Source organism: Phacochoerus africanus, chromosome 14, assembly GCF_016906955.1.
Source record: "Phacochoerus africanus isolate WHEZ1 chromosome 14, ROS_Pafr_v1, whole genome shotgun sequence".
NCBI lineage: Eukaryota > Metazoa > Chordata > Mammalia > Artiodactyla > Suidae > Phacochoerus > Phacochoerus africanus.
In genome coordinates this window covers 32,450,053-32,467,644 of record NC_062557.1, presented here as the reverse complement: position 1 = coordinate 32,467,644, position 17,592 = coordinate 32,450,053, and the positions used below count along the sequence as shown (strand labels likewise).

At 35.9% G+C, this 17,592-nt stretch overlaps 1 protein-coding gene across 1 annotated transcript in view; it reads right to left on the bottom strand.

The window, feature by feature from the left end:
* The window catches only part of LOC125113853 (ankyrin repeat and fibronectin type-III domain-containing protein 1-like), a 247,248-nt gene that overhangs the window by 16,871 nt on the left and 212,785 nt on the right, over positions 1-17,592 (bottom strand). Inside the window, exon 4 of the mRNA XM_047756798.1 lies at positions 3,260-3,461. Within this exon, the coding sequence (XP_047612754.1) occupies positions 3,260-3,445 (186 nt within the window). The 5' untranslated portion in view covers positions 3,446-3,461. The remainder of the gene's footprint in view (positions 1-3,259; positions 3,462-17,592) is intronic.

Below are 17,592 nucleotides of genomic sequence, written 5' to 3'. Positions count from 1 at the left end.
TTGGAAAATGCTGGTATAGATAACATAGCACAGGTAATTTTAACTAGCTTGGAATTCAGAGTACATACACTTTGGAATTCCTGTTGTGTGGCTCAGTGGTTAACAAACCCAAACTAGCATCCATGAAGATATGGGTTCGATCCCTGGCCTTGCTCAGTGAGCTAAGGATCCAGTGTTGCCATGAGCTGTAGTGTAGGTCGAAGATGAGGCTCAGATCCCGCATTGCTGTGGCTCTGGTGTAGGCTGGCAGCTATAGCTCTGATTGGACCCCTAGCCTGGGAGCCTCCATATGCTGCTGGTGGAGCCCTAAAAGACAAAAAAAAAGAAGTACAAATCACTTTTTCTCTTTCTCTCAAACTCATCCCCTCCCTTTCCATCCCCATGTCTCTACTCTTGTTCAGACTTTTACCATCTCTTGCCTGGACCATGGTTGCTCGTCTTAGTCTTCTCTATCCCTTCTTCATAGTGATACAAGAGTAATCTTTCTAAAATTTACAATGTTCCATGTCCCTTCCTTATTTACAAATCTCACACACTGCTTGTAGCCTGACTTCCCAACTCTTAGATTCCTTTGTACCAACCTCTACACTTTCTTAACCCAGAGTCCCAGTCACTGAATACTTGGCATTTCTAAGCCCTCATGGGAGGGGCTCAAGAAGTCGTGTCTCTGGAGGGTTTCAGCGTTTGGATGGCAAATGGCTTTGGGGCCTAAGAAGGCCAAAAGTTGTATATTCATAGGCTACAAGTCATCTATAGAAAAGAATAGCTTATAGTTCCTTTAAAAAGTTCTTTCAGGGCAAACAAAGGAGAAAAGCTTTAAAATCCTCTCAAAAACATATTTCTGTAGCTTCTGGGAGAAGAGCAACACATATACTGCGTATACATCTATCTGGTATCTTCTCCAAGAGTTGCCTGATGTTTAAAAATGTTGAAATATCAATGGTCCTGACCTAGCATAGGAGTTTCCTGATTAAAATATGGAAAGTCTTCAGTAACCAAATATTTAGGTTGGCAAGTTTTAGTTTTAGTGTCATCAAAAATCAATCCAGGAGTTCCCGTCGTGGTGCAGTGGTTAACGAATCCGACTAGGAACCATGAGGTTGTGTCCCTGGCCTTGCTCGGTGGGTTAAGGATCCGGCTTTGCTGTGAGCTGTGGTGTAGGTTGCAGACATGGCTCGGATCCTGCATTGCTGTAGCTCTGGTGTAGGCTGGCAGCTACAGCTCTGATTAGACCCCTAGTCTGGGAACCGCCATATGCCGCAGGAGTGGCCCTAGAAAAGGCAAAAAGACCAAAAAAAAAATTTGATCCTCCCTATCAAAGGTCTTTTAGCTGAGTGCATAATATATCAATGAACTTTGAGGAAAATACAAAGCTATTAGGCAAATGCTTGTTTGACAATGGGGACATGGGATAGAGCTACTTGGTATGCAGCTCTCTTTGCTACATGGCTTTCTGCTGAATGGAAAAGTGTTTTGTAGATAATCTGCCAAACTGAAGCTCCTCTGATGCTTAGATCATAATTCAGCCACAACCAATCCTTCCCAGATGAGTTTGAAGTGAGAAAAAAAAATCAGAAAATAAATGAATGCAAAGTAAAATGCTACCCTGTCCAAACAATATAGTTGTGTATTTGTGATTCTTTGTATGTCTAATTTATTATGTGCCATTTTTGCTTTACTCTTAAGTCATCTCCTTCTCCATGCTTTTGTTGGCAAACTCTAGTATGTTTCTATCTGGAAAGGCTAGGGCTCATTTCTGTTTTAAGCTCAAACAAATGGTGCCATCACCCCCTGCAGAAATACTCTTTCTTTTCTTTTTTTCTTTTTAGGCTCGCACCTGCGGCGTATGGAAGGCTAGGGGTCAAATCGGAGCTACAGCAGCCAGCCATAGCCACAGCAACTTAGAATCTGAGCTGCATCTGTGACCTACACCTCAGCTCACGGCAATGCCAGATCCTTAACCCACTAAGCAAGGTCAAGGATCAAATCTGTATCCTCATGGATACTGGCTGGGTTGTTAACTCACTGAGCCGCAATGGGAACTCCAGAAATACTCTTGCTGAGCATGTTAATATTATGCCCTCAGTTTTTACTGAGGGCCAGTATAAGACACTGCTATATGAGATGGAGTTCCTGCTGTGGCACAGTGGGTTAAGGATCTGATGTCGTCTCTGTGGCAGCGCAGGTTTGATCCCCAGCCCGGCACAGTGGGTTATGAATCTGGTGTTACAATGGCTGTGGTATAGATCACAGATTTGATCCCTGGCCTGGGGAACTTCCAAGATGCTGCAGGTGTGGAAAAAAAAGAAAAAGAAAAAAAAGAAACTAGTATATGAGCATGTCTGTAACATCTCCAGCATTACTTTTTATTCTCCATTATATAATTCAATATGACATCTTATAAAGGCAAGAGGACTTAGAAACAAGAAGATACTAATTTCTTCTGATAGATTGGTATACTTTGAGCTATTAGCTAATGGGGTGCTATAACCAGTTGTGCTTCCCTTTCTGCTTTTACTGACTAGGAATGCAGAGATGTAATGGTAAAGTTTAGGTATTGTATTGGCCTAGGTTTTTGGTATATCTATTTCTCTTTCCACCCTCAGTATTTTTCTAGTTTTATCTCTTCCTTCTTCCCTCCTTCCTCCCTTTCCTTCCTTTCTTGCTTCCTTCCTTTCTTACCTTTTCCCTTTCTTGCTCCCCTTGTGGCATGTCCCCCACTGTCACCATTGCTATTGGTTTATTTCTCATCACATAATATGTATGCATTTTTACTTGGATTCTGTATTGGATGCCTTTGGGTTATATGTTATAAATAAGTAAATTAAAATATTGTTCTGTATTGGATGCATACGGGTTATATGTTATAAATAAGTAAATTAAAATATTGTTCATTCAGTATTTAAATGAACGCTGATCTCTTAGAAAGACTATTTTCTCTTAGAACACTGATATCTTTGAAAGCCTCTCAAACTCCATATTTGTCAAATGGCTATTTTTTGGGTTCTTCGGTCTATTAGAGAAAGAAAAACTAAGAGAAAATAAAGGGAAAGAAATTAAGGGAAAAAAAGGGAAACTCTCACAGTCACTCAAACTTTGGCACATAGATATATGTAAGTTCCTGTCTCACTTAACTTCCGGCCTTTATAAACTTGCAAATGTCCAGTTCTTAAGCAAACACGGATCATCTTAGAATCCCCTTAAATCCAAACACAACTGCACAAATCAAACTGAAACAAGAATATAAAGAGTTTATTACCACCGAGGTCTTTCTGAGACTCAGCCGGTCAGTTCTTGTTCTAAAATAGGCCTCATCAAATGACGAGTGGCTCCCCTTCAGTTTCTCGGAGAGGTTCCTGTACAGGCGTTTGGCTGCATTGGGAGATGATGGGGTACTGTGTTTTTTTGACTGAGAAAGATGCAAATTCTGCATTTGTTGGGTCATTTTCACACGGCAGTTCCTAGGAGGAGGAAAATCTAATGTTGCAATAATTTACACAACATAATTATAAGTTGACAAGGAATTTTATCATTGCTAGTAACCATCTGGAATCTTAAAAATTATAGCTGGAAGGGACGTTAGAGATCATCAGATCAAGCTTTTCATTTTAATTGATGAAAAAGTTGAAACCCAGGGAAGGGAGCAACTTGTTTATGGCCATATAGCTAATTGGTGGCAAGAATGGAAATGACAATATCCATTTACTATATAAACAAATACATTTACTTTCAAACATATATGTGACTTGAGCCTCTACTAAAATTTTTTTTTTTGTCTTTCTCCCACTGAGAAGAAATATTTCAATTCTGTAACCCAGGGAGTCTTCTTCTGGTACCTATAATTTATATTTTGCTACTTACACTTTAGATTTTGTCTTCTGGTGGATGTATTTGCGAGTGTGGCTGTTCCCAGCAGATCCCCTTTCTCTCAAGGTGTTAAGCTGTGGCTGTTGTCTGAGATTTGTTGAACTACAAAGTGCCCAGAATTTTTGGGAATCTGTTCCCACGGTCCCATTCCTGCTCATCCCAGATACTCCAGAGAGTGTCCTTCAGGACACTTAACTACCGGCATTCTTTGGTATTGATTTGAGGAATTAGTGCTGTTCCACAAATCTCTAAACAGGTCCTCACCAATATCATACCTGAAATTGGTTTGCAGGAGGTCAGCCATGGATTTCAAACACTGTCCTCCATTATGCTGGCTATTGCAGTTGATGCTACCAAGGCTATGCATGCTTAGCACGTGTGTATTGATTGGGTGAACAAATGCATGAATGAAATAACCGACTAAAGCAGTTTGGTGCAAAGTGTCTCTACCGCTGGTGTAGCCTCTGTTGCATTGGGCCCTAGTCTCTGGAATATGCTGCTGCCTTCCTGCCACCTGCCCTCAAATATCCAGTGGAGGCTTCCATTTGTAATGCTGCCATTGCCACTTAGATGTGACCCTTAGGACATCTCCAGTCGTTGGATTTTTTTTATAGCCATGTGGACTCTGATATATCATATAGAATCTCTTTTATTGAATGAACTCTTCACAGGACTGACTTCAGTGATTCTCCAATTCCTACAGGATATAACCTAAATTCTTTGGCTTCACGTACAAGTCTTGCCTCTCCAGCTTCATCTGTTACATACTTCTACATTTTATATTTCATCTCTCTGATCTCCTTAGAGTTTCTTAAATAGTTCAAACTCCTTCCTACCTCTGGGTCTTTTTATGCACTGTTTTATATATATTAAAATTTAAAATTTTATCTGTGCCCTCATCCCCTAGGAAACAATAGCTGATCTTTGAAGTCTACGATTAAGTAGTTTCTGACACCCCAGGCAAACTTGTGTATTTCTTTACACATTCACTTAATGTATGACTGTTACAGTAAATGTTTTATCACATTATAACTGCTCGGCTTTCTGTCTCCCAGCTAGTCTATATGCTTCTGAAGAACAAGACTGCCAGGTATTAATTTTTATGTCCCCAACACCTAAAATATACCTGTCTCAGGGTAAAAGAAATATAACACAGATTAAGATATTAATTGCTTCTCTTCCACCTGCTGAATCTGTGATCTTGGGCAAGTTACTTACATGTCTGAATCTCATTTTTCTCATTTATAAAATAGAGACCATAATACAACCACATATTGTGGTTGTGAGGATTTGATGAGATAATTAATATAAAGATCTTGGAATATTGGAAGACTCCTGGCAGCTACCATTTTTTGTTATAGAAAATACTCAACAGATATTTTAGAGTAAATGAATGTACATATGAGAGTCTATTACATATAATATAGTAAGGGTCTACTCAGAAAGCTCATTTCCTCCTCATGCCTCTGAATTGGGTTTCCTATCCACCAGAACCAACTAACCTTGACTTATTTGCACTTTAATAAGTGGAGATTCATTTTCATTACACTGTTGAATGTCTTTAGGCAACTTTTAAGTCTTTCCTGTAATTTCCTCCAACACAAAGTCTTCCTAGTGCATTCCCAGGAGGTCAGACCTATTCAATATTAGTCATGTTCATCAGGCCCTACCCAGTCTTAGCTAAACAGCCATATTTACACTTGGGATGGCTGATGTAGAGCACTGTCCGTAGTGTGTATGTACATGTGGGTATGTTTTCATTAATCTTTACTGAACTTTCCAGAAATGGAAAGAGTAGGTGATTTGGCATCGTCCTCCTTTCATCCACCAATCTCTCACTTCTGATTCAATAGCAACTATAGCATTTCCTCTATATAGTATCATTCCCACAGGATTTCCAGGTTGATATGCAAGCTAGCTCACATGGGGGTTGCCTTTACTTACTTATTTCTGCCTCCTCTCTCTAGCCTTTTCCTTCAGCATTAATCCCCAGTTCAAACCATCTGTCTCGTCTACATCATTATCATTCCCAAAATAACTCTACATTCTCTAGTGTCTTTCACAGTGCCCAGGAGTCCAGTAAATAAATTCTTGTCGATCGATCAAATTCCAGTGACTTGCCCTCTAATGGATGACACCTACCCACATGGCCTCTTTTGTCTTTGCTCATGTCCCATCTGTTCCCTTCACTCAAAAGACATTGACTTTCTCTGTCTCTTACTTCCTTCTCAAACTTCCCCAGCTGTTCCTTCCTTCCAGGTCATCCTTTAGCACATTTCTATTCTTCTGGATTTCATATATCATTATAACTTCTTTTTCTCCTCTATCTTTAAAAGTTTGTCTGATGAGAGATAGTGAAAAAGACAAATTTTTATTATCTAGTCTCATAAACATGAACATCCCTCCCACCTAAATTTGCTCTTAAGTTTTAGCCATGGAAAGGGACAAATATTTGAGAAGCAGAATAGTTTTGGCTCTGGAATTTGGCAGATGCAAGCTTGAACTATGATATTGTTATCTATAATCTTTATGATATTGGGCACTCTAAAACAATTCCGACTTTGTTTAATCATATATAAAATGATTTATTATGGAGTCGTGAAAATTAAACAAATTAACAAAAGAAAGATATATATCCTGTTTAGTGCACAGTAGTCACTCAATAAATAGCAATTATTCAGATTACCTCGTCTTCTTGCCAAATCTGAAACACCAAATTACACTGTAATAATTTAAGTAATTTTCTTGTTTTTCAAACATTATTTTGAAATCTGATTTTATGTATGTATTATACTACTTTTTTGATAAAAATTTGTTTAGATATTTTAATATGTATGTTTACAGTGACTTATGGTAAAACATAAATAGCAAGTAGAACTTCAAATTATTAGAGGGAAAGAAGGAATAAAGATAAGTCTAAAATAATTGAAGAATGAAAAAAAACAGTATTAGGAAACATAATAAGTGGAAATGTAAAATAAAGCAGTAAGGTTAAAATTGAATATATCAGTGAGCGCAATACATTCAAATGGTTTATTTTTCCTAATAAAAGATAAAACCCTCTAAGTGAGGTTTTTAAATGGCCATGTACAGGTGGTACACCTGATTAAACATCTCACAGAAATATTAAAAACAAAATAATAGTATGAGACTGGGAATGGCAAAACAAAGACTTCTGAAAATACTCTTTTCCATAAAAACAATTAAAACATTAGCAAAATTTGTCAGAATTATTTTTTTTTTCAGAACCCTGGAAATTAACCAAAGGTTTGCAGCAATCCAGGAAGTGTTTATTCAAGAAAAGTAACTGAATTTGGTAAGAGCAGTGAGTTCTGTGGCATTTTTAACTTGCTTTGTTCCTGTCTTCCCCACCCTATGGTAGCCTTGAAGACCAACAGCCTATGTTTATAGTAAAACAAACAGTAGCCTGTCAGTCACTGGATGGTACAGAATGGTGATGGAGCATCTTTAAAACTCCATTTTGAGGGAATTATTATTTGACATGTCTGGTTGTCCCCTGGAAGAACCCACTCACAAGGCATTTCTTTATTTGACCTGGCACATAGCTCACCAAGTACAAATAACCCTTTCCTCTGGGGCATCTGTTAAAAACAAACATGAAGAAAGGCTGGGGAAAAAATGTAATCGTAATGTATACATGTAAGGATAACCTGACCCCCTTGCTGTACAGTGGGAAAAAAAAAAAAAAAACATGAGCAATTGCTTACTATCACAGCTGCCTGAGGTGGTGAAGAAGAGTTGTGGCAAATAATAGATTAACAAAAAAGCTTAAAAGGAAAAGTTGGGGAATTAAATGTCCATAGAAGGCTTTGAAAAGTTCTGGCACATTCCCAGGGATCTAGCAGACGATATGCATGTCCAGAGCTGGAAACATTCTCATAAAATACCTGAGAAAATCCTAAGCTCTCATTGCTGGCTAATTTTGAGGCTTTATACAAGCAGGAAGTGAAGGCTAAGGTAGAGCCATCAACTGCCTGGTGAGTATTGAGAGTGTGCTCCAACATACACATAGAGACTTTCTGTCAAGATGGGAGATTTATTAATTCTAGGCCTTTAAATAAATTTTTGTTCAATCAATAGCTGACCACTAAGTTAACCAAGAAGAGACCTCAGTGGCCACCTATTACAAGAAATATATACTTTACAGATTCAGTCCTGTACTTAACAAATTCAGTTGGGGAGCAATCTGATTTCTAGATTATATCATTAAGATACCTAGTTTTCAACAGAAAATATATGACATGCAAAGAAAATAAATTCTTTACTGTGAAATCCACTCACAGTAAATAAAGCATAAATAAATATTTCACTTAAAGAAGTCCAAATGTTAGACTTATTAGATAAAGATGTTAAATTGGCTATCTTAAATACGTTCAAGGAACTAAAGAAGTAAAGGAAATTATGAGAATTATGTCTCACCAATAGAGAATATCAATAAAGAGGCAAAATTAGAAAACAAAACTAGAACCAAATAGAAATTCTAAACTTGAAAAATATAACCAAAATGAAAAATTCACTAGAGGGACTCAACATCAAATTTGAAGAAGCAGAAGAAAGAATAAGCAAACTTGAAGATAGGTCAATTTAAATCAGTTTTAGGAGTTCCAATTGTGACTCAGCAGAAACAAATCTGACTGGTATCCATGAGTACAGAGGTTCAAACCCTGGCCTTGCTAAGTGGGTTAAAGGTCTGGCCTTGCTGTGAGCTGTGATGTAGGTTGCAGAAGTGGCTCAGATCTGGCATTTCTATGGCTGTGGCATAAGCCAGCTGCTACAGCTCCTATTTGACCCCTACTCTGGGAACCTTGATATGCTGTGGGTATGGCCCTAAAAACACAAACAAAAAACAAACAAAACAAAAAAAGAAAAGAAAGAAAGAAAAGAAATCAGTTTTAGGAGCAAAAAGAAAAAAATGAAGAAAAACAGAGTTTTAGAGATCTGTGGGATACCATAAAATGTACCAATGTAGGAGTTCCAGAAGGACAAGGAGGAGGAGAAAGAATATTGAAAAAAATAATGGTCAAAACGTCCTTAAATTGATGAAAAACATTAACTTACATATCCAAGTAGCTCAATGAACACAGAGTAGGATAAATTCAAAGAGATTCATATCTATATGCATCACAATTAAATTTTCAAAAGATGAAGACAAAGAAAGTCTTAAAAACAACAGTCAAGAAATAACTTATTATCCACAAGAAATCCTCAAAATGATTTATAGCTTATTTTTCACCAGAAAACCATAGAGACCAGAAGGAAGTGGGGTGACATTTCAAAATGGTGAAAGAAAAAACGCAGTTGAAATTTTTCTATCCTGAAAAACTACCCTTCAAAAATGAAGGTGAAATCAGTACTTTCGCAGATAAACAAAAACTGAAATAATTTGATAGCAGACCTTCCTTAAAAGAAAATTAAAGGGAGTCTTTTGGGCTGAAATGAAAGGACACTAGGCAGTGATTCAAATCCACATGAAAAAAGAAAGAGCAGTGAAAATATGTAGGTAAATAAAAAAGATAGTATAAATGTAAGACAGTGTAAGTCTATATTTTGTTTATAACTCTTTTTTCCCCTTTCTGAATGAAAACACAATGAAATGAAAATGAAATTATAAAAACAATTTCATTTATGATAGCGTGGTATTAAAAGACTAAAGTATGTAGGAATAAATTTAACAAAAGAAGTGTAAAACATCTTAACTCCTCAGTTACTCTGTTTGTGCCACATAATTCTTGCTGGAAACCTACTAACATATCATGTAATCCCAATAGCACTCATAAAATTCTCTTGAAAATGATAGCATCTTTTATTCCCTGCATCTTTGCATTGAACTGAATTAGAAAAGAAAAGACCTCAGGATTGAACAAAATACCTGATGGGCAAAATATACACAGAATCCTAGAAGGAGAACTGACAAGGAAAATTTGTTAAGTCTGAGATATCACTCTTAAAAGAACATTCCTTGTTAGCCAGTTTCACTGAAAAACCCCATGGGTTGAGTTCCACATTGCATTTTATTCCATTTTTCCACCTAAAGATCATCATAGTAGTTTTAAGCCCAATATTAAAATAAGGACTTTGATCTACCTTCAGGTGTGGCTTTTCTACTTATTAGCTGTCTGAAATTTAGCAAAATATTATCCTCATTTTCCTCAACATTAACAATGTTTTCATCTAATTAAAAGACTTTTTTAGTATAGTCAATTTACAATGTTCTGTCAATTTCTGCTGTACAGCAAAGTGACCCAGCTATACATATATACTCATTCTTTATCTCACATTATCCTCTATCATGTTGTAGCACAGATGACTGGATATAGTTCCCTGTGCCAAACAGCAGGATCTCATTGCCTATCCACCCCAAATGCAGTAGTTTCATCTCAATTTTTTAATAATTGTATCTGAAAGAGATATTAGTTTTAAATGAGATAATGTATATCAATTGTTTAACAGAGTAACTGAAATAAATAGAAGTTCAATAAATATTTTTAAATATCTATTTATTTTAGGCCCACCATTCTCAGGCAACTACTGGTTTGCTTTTTGATACTATAGATTAGGTTTCGTTTTCTAGAATTTCATACAAATGGAATCATCACCCCATGCACTCTTTTTTACCTGGGTTTTTCTCCTTCTTCTTCTTTCTTCCTTGTCACATATTTTTTTAATGGTGATGTTTCCTTTTTTAAATTTTATTTTTTAATTGAAGTATAGTTGACTTACAATGTTGTGTTAGTTTCAGGTATAAAGCAACGTGACTCAGTTATACACACATATATATATCTATATAAATATATAGATATATTCTTTTTCAGATTATTTTCCATTATAGATTATTATAAGACATTGAATAGAGTTCCCTGTGTTATACAGTAGGTCCTTGCTGTTTATTTGTTTTATGTGTAGTATTTTGTCAATCCCCAAATTCTAACTTACCTCTCACCCCATCTCCTTTCCCCTTAGGTAATCATAATTTTGTTTTCTATGTCTGTGAGTCTATTTCTCTTTTGTAAATAAGTTCATTTGTATAATTTATTTTAGATTCCACATATAAATGATATGATATGATATGATATGATATTTGTCTTTTTCTGATTGCTTCACTTAATATGATAATCTCTAGGTCTATCTATGTTGCTGCAAATAGTGCTATTTCATTCTTTTATGGCTGAGTAATAATAATATATACGTCACATCTTCTTTGACCATTCTCCTATTGATGGATATTTAGGTTGTAGATTCCATGTCTTGACTATTAGGAATAGTTGCTATGATGTTATGAACACTGGGGTACATGTGTCTTTTCAAGTTAGAGTTTTTTCTCTGGATATATGCCCAGGAGTGGGATTGCTGGATTATAAAGCAACTCTTTTAGTTTTTTTACAAAGCCTCCATATTGTTCTCCATAGCATCTGTACCAATTTATATTCACATAACTATTTACTATTTGTAGATTTTTTTAATTGCCATTATGACTAGTGTGAGTTGATACCTCACTGTACTTTTGATTTGCATTTTCTTTATAATTAGCATTATTGATCACCTCTTCATATGCCTGTTGTCCATCTGTATTTTACCTAGCTTCTTTAATTCAGCTTTATTATTTTGGGATTCATCCATATTATTATGTTTATTTGTATTTTTTCACTTTTTATTGCTGAATAGTATTCCATTGCATGTGTACCACTATTTGTTAATCAAGTCTCAAGGTATTATTTTAATAAGAAAAATTAAAATTCTTGGGATTTGTTCTAAAGAAGGAAAATGTATTTTTCATTCTTCCATCAAAGAAAATTAGGAGACCTTAGCAACAAAGAGAAGGGGACACAGATTGAAGGTGGGCTGGTCTCTGCAACATAAGTACAGGACTAGACTTTAGGAGATAGTTAGCTAAAAGGAGATTCTGTATGGGCAAGCTAATTTATAGTTTTATGGTTTTCTTAATATCTTAATAATTAATTTTATTCCCAAATCTTTAATAAAAATCATGGTTAGAGTTCCCATTGTGGCACAGTGGAAATAAATCCACCGAGTATCCATGAAGATGTGGGATTGATCCCTGGCCTCACTCAGTGGGTCGGGGATCCAGTGTTGCTGTGACTGTGGTATAGGTCACAGACATAGCTCGGATCCTGTGTTGCTGCAGTTGTGGCATAAGTTGACAGCTATAGCTCCAATTCTACCCCTAGCCTAGGAACTTTCATATGCCATGGGTGTGGCCCTAAAAAAAAATCATACCAAAACATTAAGGAAGAAATTATACCAACCCTGCATAAAGATTTTTAAAATTGGGCATCTTTATTGAGGCTAGCATTGCTTTGATACCAAATTCAGGGGAAAAAAATGGATTACAAGAAAAGAAAGCTCTTGCCCAGTGTCTCTCATGAACACAGAGGCAAAAGATCTCAATAAAATGTTGGCAAATAAAATCCAGCAACGTATTGTGCCCAAAAAGGGTTTATTGCAGGAAAATAAGTTAGTATAGCATTCAACCACCCATCAGTGTAATTCACTTACATTAACAGAATAAAGGGGGAAAATATGGTCAACTTAATAGATGCAGATAAAGCAGCATTTGACAATACTCAACATCCATTTATGATTTTTTAAAAAACCTTTCAGGAATATAAGGAAACAATTTTTTTTAATTATAGCTGATTTACAATGTTCTATCAATTTCTGTTGTATAGCAATGTTCTGTCAATTTTTTCTGTATAGCAAAATTTTTCTGTATAGCAAAATAATATGAGAATCTTTTTTGCATATTATTTTCCATCACATTCTGTCACAAGTGATTGGATATAGTTCCCTATTTTGCTTATCCATTTAAAATGTAATAATTTATATCTACTAACCCCCAAATCACAGTCCATCCCACTCCTTCCCCCACTGCCATGGCAACCACAAGACTGTTCTCCACTGTCTGGGACACTGTTTCTGTTCTATAGATATGTTCATCTGTGCCATATTTTAGATTCCACATATAGCTGTTATCATATGGTATTTGTCTTTCTCTTTCTCACTTACCTCACTTACTATGAGAATCTCTGTTTGCAACCATATTGCCACAAATGGCATTATTTTGTCATCCTTATGGCCAAGGAGTATTCCATTGAGTATGTGTGCCACATCTTAATCCATTCATCTGTCAATGGACATTTAGGTTATTTCCATGTCTTGGCTATTGTGAATAATGTTGCAATGAACATGGGGGGGCATGTATCTTTTTGAAGGAAAGTTTTGTCTAGATACATGCCCAGGAATGGGATTGTTGGATGATATGGTAGTTGCATATTTATTTATTTTTTGGGGAACCTCTACTGTTTTCCATAATGGTTGTATCAATTTGCATTCCAACCAGCAGTATAGGAAGGTTCTAAGGGAACTTCTTCAACTGGATAAAGAGAATCTACAAAAACCTATAGCCAACATTATATTTAGTGATTAAAGAACAAGTACTTCCTCCTAGGATCAGAAACAACACAAGTATGTCTACCCCTACCTTTTCTGTTGTACTAGGCATCCTCTCTTGTGAAGTAAGATGAAAAAAATAAAGGCAAAGAGAAGCAAGAAAATCTTCATTTGCAGATGACATGAAAGTTTTGTAGAATAATCTAATAAATCTACGAAAATCTTTTTAGAAATGAATATAACAAAATACATGCAAAAGTTTTTTACTTAAAACTACATGATATATTATTTATTTATTTATTTATTTATTCTGTTGTATAACATGGGGACCAAGTTACACATACATGTATACATAGTTTTTCTACCATTGTTGTGTTGCAATGTAAGTATCTAGACATATTTCTCAATGCTACATAGCAGGATCTCATTGTAAATCCATTCTAAGAGCAATAGTTTGCATCCATTAACCCCAAGCTCCTGCTCCCTCCCACTCCCTCCCTCTCCCCCTGGGCAGCCACAAGTCTATTCTCTAAGTCTATGATTTTCTTTTCTGTGGACACCTTCATTTATGTTGTATATGAGATTCTAGTTATAAGTGATATCATACAGTATTTATCTTTCTCTTATTTCACTCAGTATGAGTCTCTAGTTCCATCCATGTTGCTGCAAATAACATTATTTTGTTCTTTTTTATGGCTGAGTAGTAGTCCAGAAATAAACCCAGATACTATGGTCAATTAATCTTATGTCATTGTTTTTTTATGGCTGAGTAGTATTCCATTGTGTATATATACCACATCTTCCTAATCCAATCATTTGTCAATGGACATTTGGTTTGTTTCCAGCTCTTGGCTATTGTGAACAGAGCTGCAATGAACATGTGGGTGCATGTGTCTTTTTTAAGGAAAGTTTTGTCTGGATATATGCCCAAGAGTGGGATTGCTGGGTCATATGGTACTTCTATGTATAGATTTCTAAGGTACCTCCATACCGTTTTCCATAGTGGTTATACCAGCTTACATTCCCACCAGCGGTGCAGGAGGGTTCCCTTTTCTCCACACCCCCTCCAGCACTTGTTATTTGTGGACTTATTAATGATGGCCATTCTGACAGGTGTGAGGTGGTATCTCATGGTAGTTTTCATTTGCATTTCTTTTATAATCAGCAATGTTGAGCATTTTTTCATGTACTTATTGGCCATCTGTATATCTTCCTTGAAGAATGGTCTATTCAGGTGTTTTGCCCATTTTTCAATTGGGTTGTTGGCTTTTTTTGCTGTTGAGTTGTATAAGTTGCTTGTATATTTTAGAGATTAAGCCCTTGGTCAGTTGTATCCTTTGAAACTATTTTCTCCCATTCTGTAAGTTGTCTTTTTGTTTTCTTTTTGGTTTCTTTTGCTATGCAAAAGCTTGTCAGTTTGATTAGGTCACATTGGTTTATTTTTACTTTTATTTCTGTTGCTTGGGAGACTGACCTGAGAAAATATTCATGAGGTTGATGTCAGGGAATGTTTTGCCTATGTTCTCTTCTAGGATTTTGATGGTGTATTGTCTTATATTTAAGTCTTTCAGCCATTTTGAGTTTATTTTTGTGCCTGGTGTGATGGTGTGTTCTAGTTTCACTTCTTTGCATGCAGCTGTCCAGGTTTCCCAGCAATGCTTGCTGAATAGACTTTCTTTTTCCCATTTTATGTTCTTGCCTCCTTTGTCAAAGATTAATTGACCATAGGTGTCAGGGTTTATTTCTGGGTTCTCTATTCTGTTCCATTGGTCTGTCTGTCTGTTTTGATACCAATACCACACTGTTTTGATGACTGTGGCTTTGTAATATTGCTTGGCATCTGGAATAGTTATTCCTCCTGCTTGGTTTTTGTTTCTCAGGATTGCTTTGGCAATTATGGGTCTTTTGTGGTTCCATATAAATTTTTGGATTGTTTGTTGTAGTTCTGTAGAAAATGTCCTGGGTAATATGATAGTGATTGCATTGAATCTGTAGATTGCTTTGGGTAGTATGGCCATTTTTACAGTATTAATTTTTCCAATCCAGGAACAAGGAATATTTTTCCATTTCTTTATATCTTTAATTTCCTTGATTAATGTTTTATAGTTCTTGGCATATAAATCCTTTACCTCCTTGGTCAGGTGTATCCCCAGGTATTTGATTTTTTGGGGTGCAATTTTAAAAGGTATTGTATTTTTGTATTCCTTTTCTAATCTTTCATTGTTGGTATACAGAAATGTGACTGATTTCTGAATGTTAATCTTACATCCTGCTACTTTGCTGAATTTGTTGATCAGTTCAAGTATTTTTTGGGTTGAGTCCTTAGGGTTTTCTATGTATAGTATCATATTGTCTGCATACAGTGACAGTTTAATCTCTTCTTTTCCTATTTGGAGGACTTTTATTTGTTTTGTTTGTCTAATTGCTATGGCTAGGACTTCCAAAACTATGTTGAATAGCAGTGGTGAGAGTGGGCATCCCTGTCTTACTCCAGATTTGAGTGAGAAGGCTTTCAATTTTTTTCCAATGAGTATTATATTTGCTGTAGGTTTGTCATAAATGGCTTTGATTATGTTAAGGTATGTTCCCTCTATACCCACTTTGACAAGAGTTTTTATCATAAATGGATGTTGGACTTTGTCAAATGCTTTTTCTGCATCTATTGAGATGATCATATGGTTTTTGACTTTTCTTTTGTGAATGTGGTGTATGATGTTGATTGATTTGTGTATGTTGAAACATCCTCGTGAACCTGGGATGAATCACACCTGGTTGTGGCGCATGATCTTTTTGATATGTTGTTGGATTCAGTTGGCTAAAATTTTGTTGAGAATTTTTGCATCTATATTCATCAAAGATATTGGCCGATAGTTTTCTTTTTTGGTAGTATCTTTGTCTGGTTTTGGAATTAGGGTGATGGTGGCATCATAGAATGTCTTTGGGAGTGTTCCTTTTTCCTCAATCTTTTGAAAAAGTTTAAGGAGGATGGGCACCATATCCTCTTTGTATGTTTGGTAGAATTCACCTGTGAAGCCATCTGGTCCTAGGCTTTTATTTGTATGGAGGGTTTTTATAATGTATTCAATTTCATTTCTAGTGATCAGTCTGTTCAGTTGGTCTTTCTTCTTGATTCAGTTTTGTCAGGCTGTAAGATACTAGAAAGTTGTCCATTTCTTCTAGGTTGTCAAATTTGTTGGCATATAGTTGTTCATAGTATTCTCTTATGTTTTTTTGTATTTCTGCAGTATCTGTTGTGACTTCTGCTTTTTCATTTCTAATTGTGTTTATTTGGGTTCTTTCTCTCCTCTTCTTGGTGAGTCTAGCCAGGGGTTTGTCAATATTGTTTACCTTTACAAAGAAGCAGTTCTTGGTTTTATTAATTTTCTCTATTGTTTTTTGAATCTCTATTTTATTGATTTCCTCTTTGATCTTTATAATTTCCTTCCTTCTGCTAACTTTAGGTGTTTTTGTTCTTCTTCTAATTCATTTAGGTGGTGGGTTAAGTTGTCAATTTGAGATCTTTCGTCTTTTTTGAGGAAGGCCTATAATGCTATGAATTTCCCTCTGAGCACCGCTTTTGCAGTGTACCATAGATTTTTGAGTGGTTGTGCCTTCATTATTGCTTGTCTTGAGGTATTTTTTAATTTTCTTCTTGATTGCCTCCTTGACCTGTTGGTTTTTTAGTAGCATGTTGTTTAGTCTCCATGTAGGAAGTTTTTTCCTCATTTCTTTTCCTGTGGTTGATTTCTAGTTTCATACCATTGTGGTCAGAGAAGATACTTGAAATAATTTCTATGCTCCTAAATTTGTTGAGGTTAGCTTTGTGCCCCCAGTATGTGATCATTTCTTGAGAATGTTCCATGCACACTTGAGAAGGATGTATATTTTGATTTTTTTTGTATGTAGTGTCCTGAAGATGTCAATTAAGCCTAACTTTTCTATTGTTTCCTTTAAGATCTCTGTTGTTTTATTGGTTTTCTGTCTAGAGGATCTGTCTATTGATGTGAGTGGGGTATTAAAGTCTCCTACTCTGATTGTATTCCCATTAATTTTTCTCTTTATGTCTGTTAATATTTGCTGTATGTATCTGGGTGCTCCTGTATTTGGAGCATATATGTTGATGATAGTAACATCCTCTTCTTGAATGGATCCTTTAATCATTAAATAGTGTCCTTTGTCTTTCTTTTAGGCTTTCATTTTAAAGCCTATTTTATCTGATATGAGTATTGCACCTCCTGCTTTCCTGTCATGTCCACTGGCATGAAATATTTTTTCCCACCCCCTCACTTTCAACCT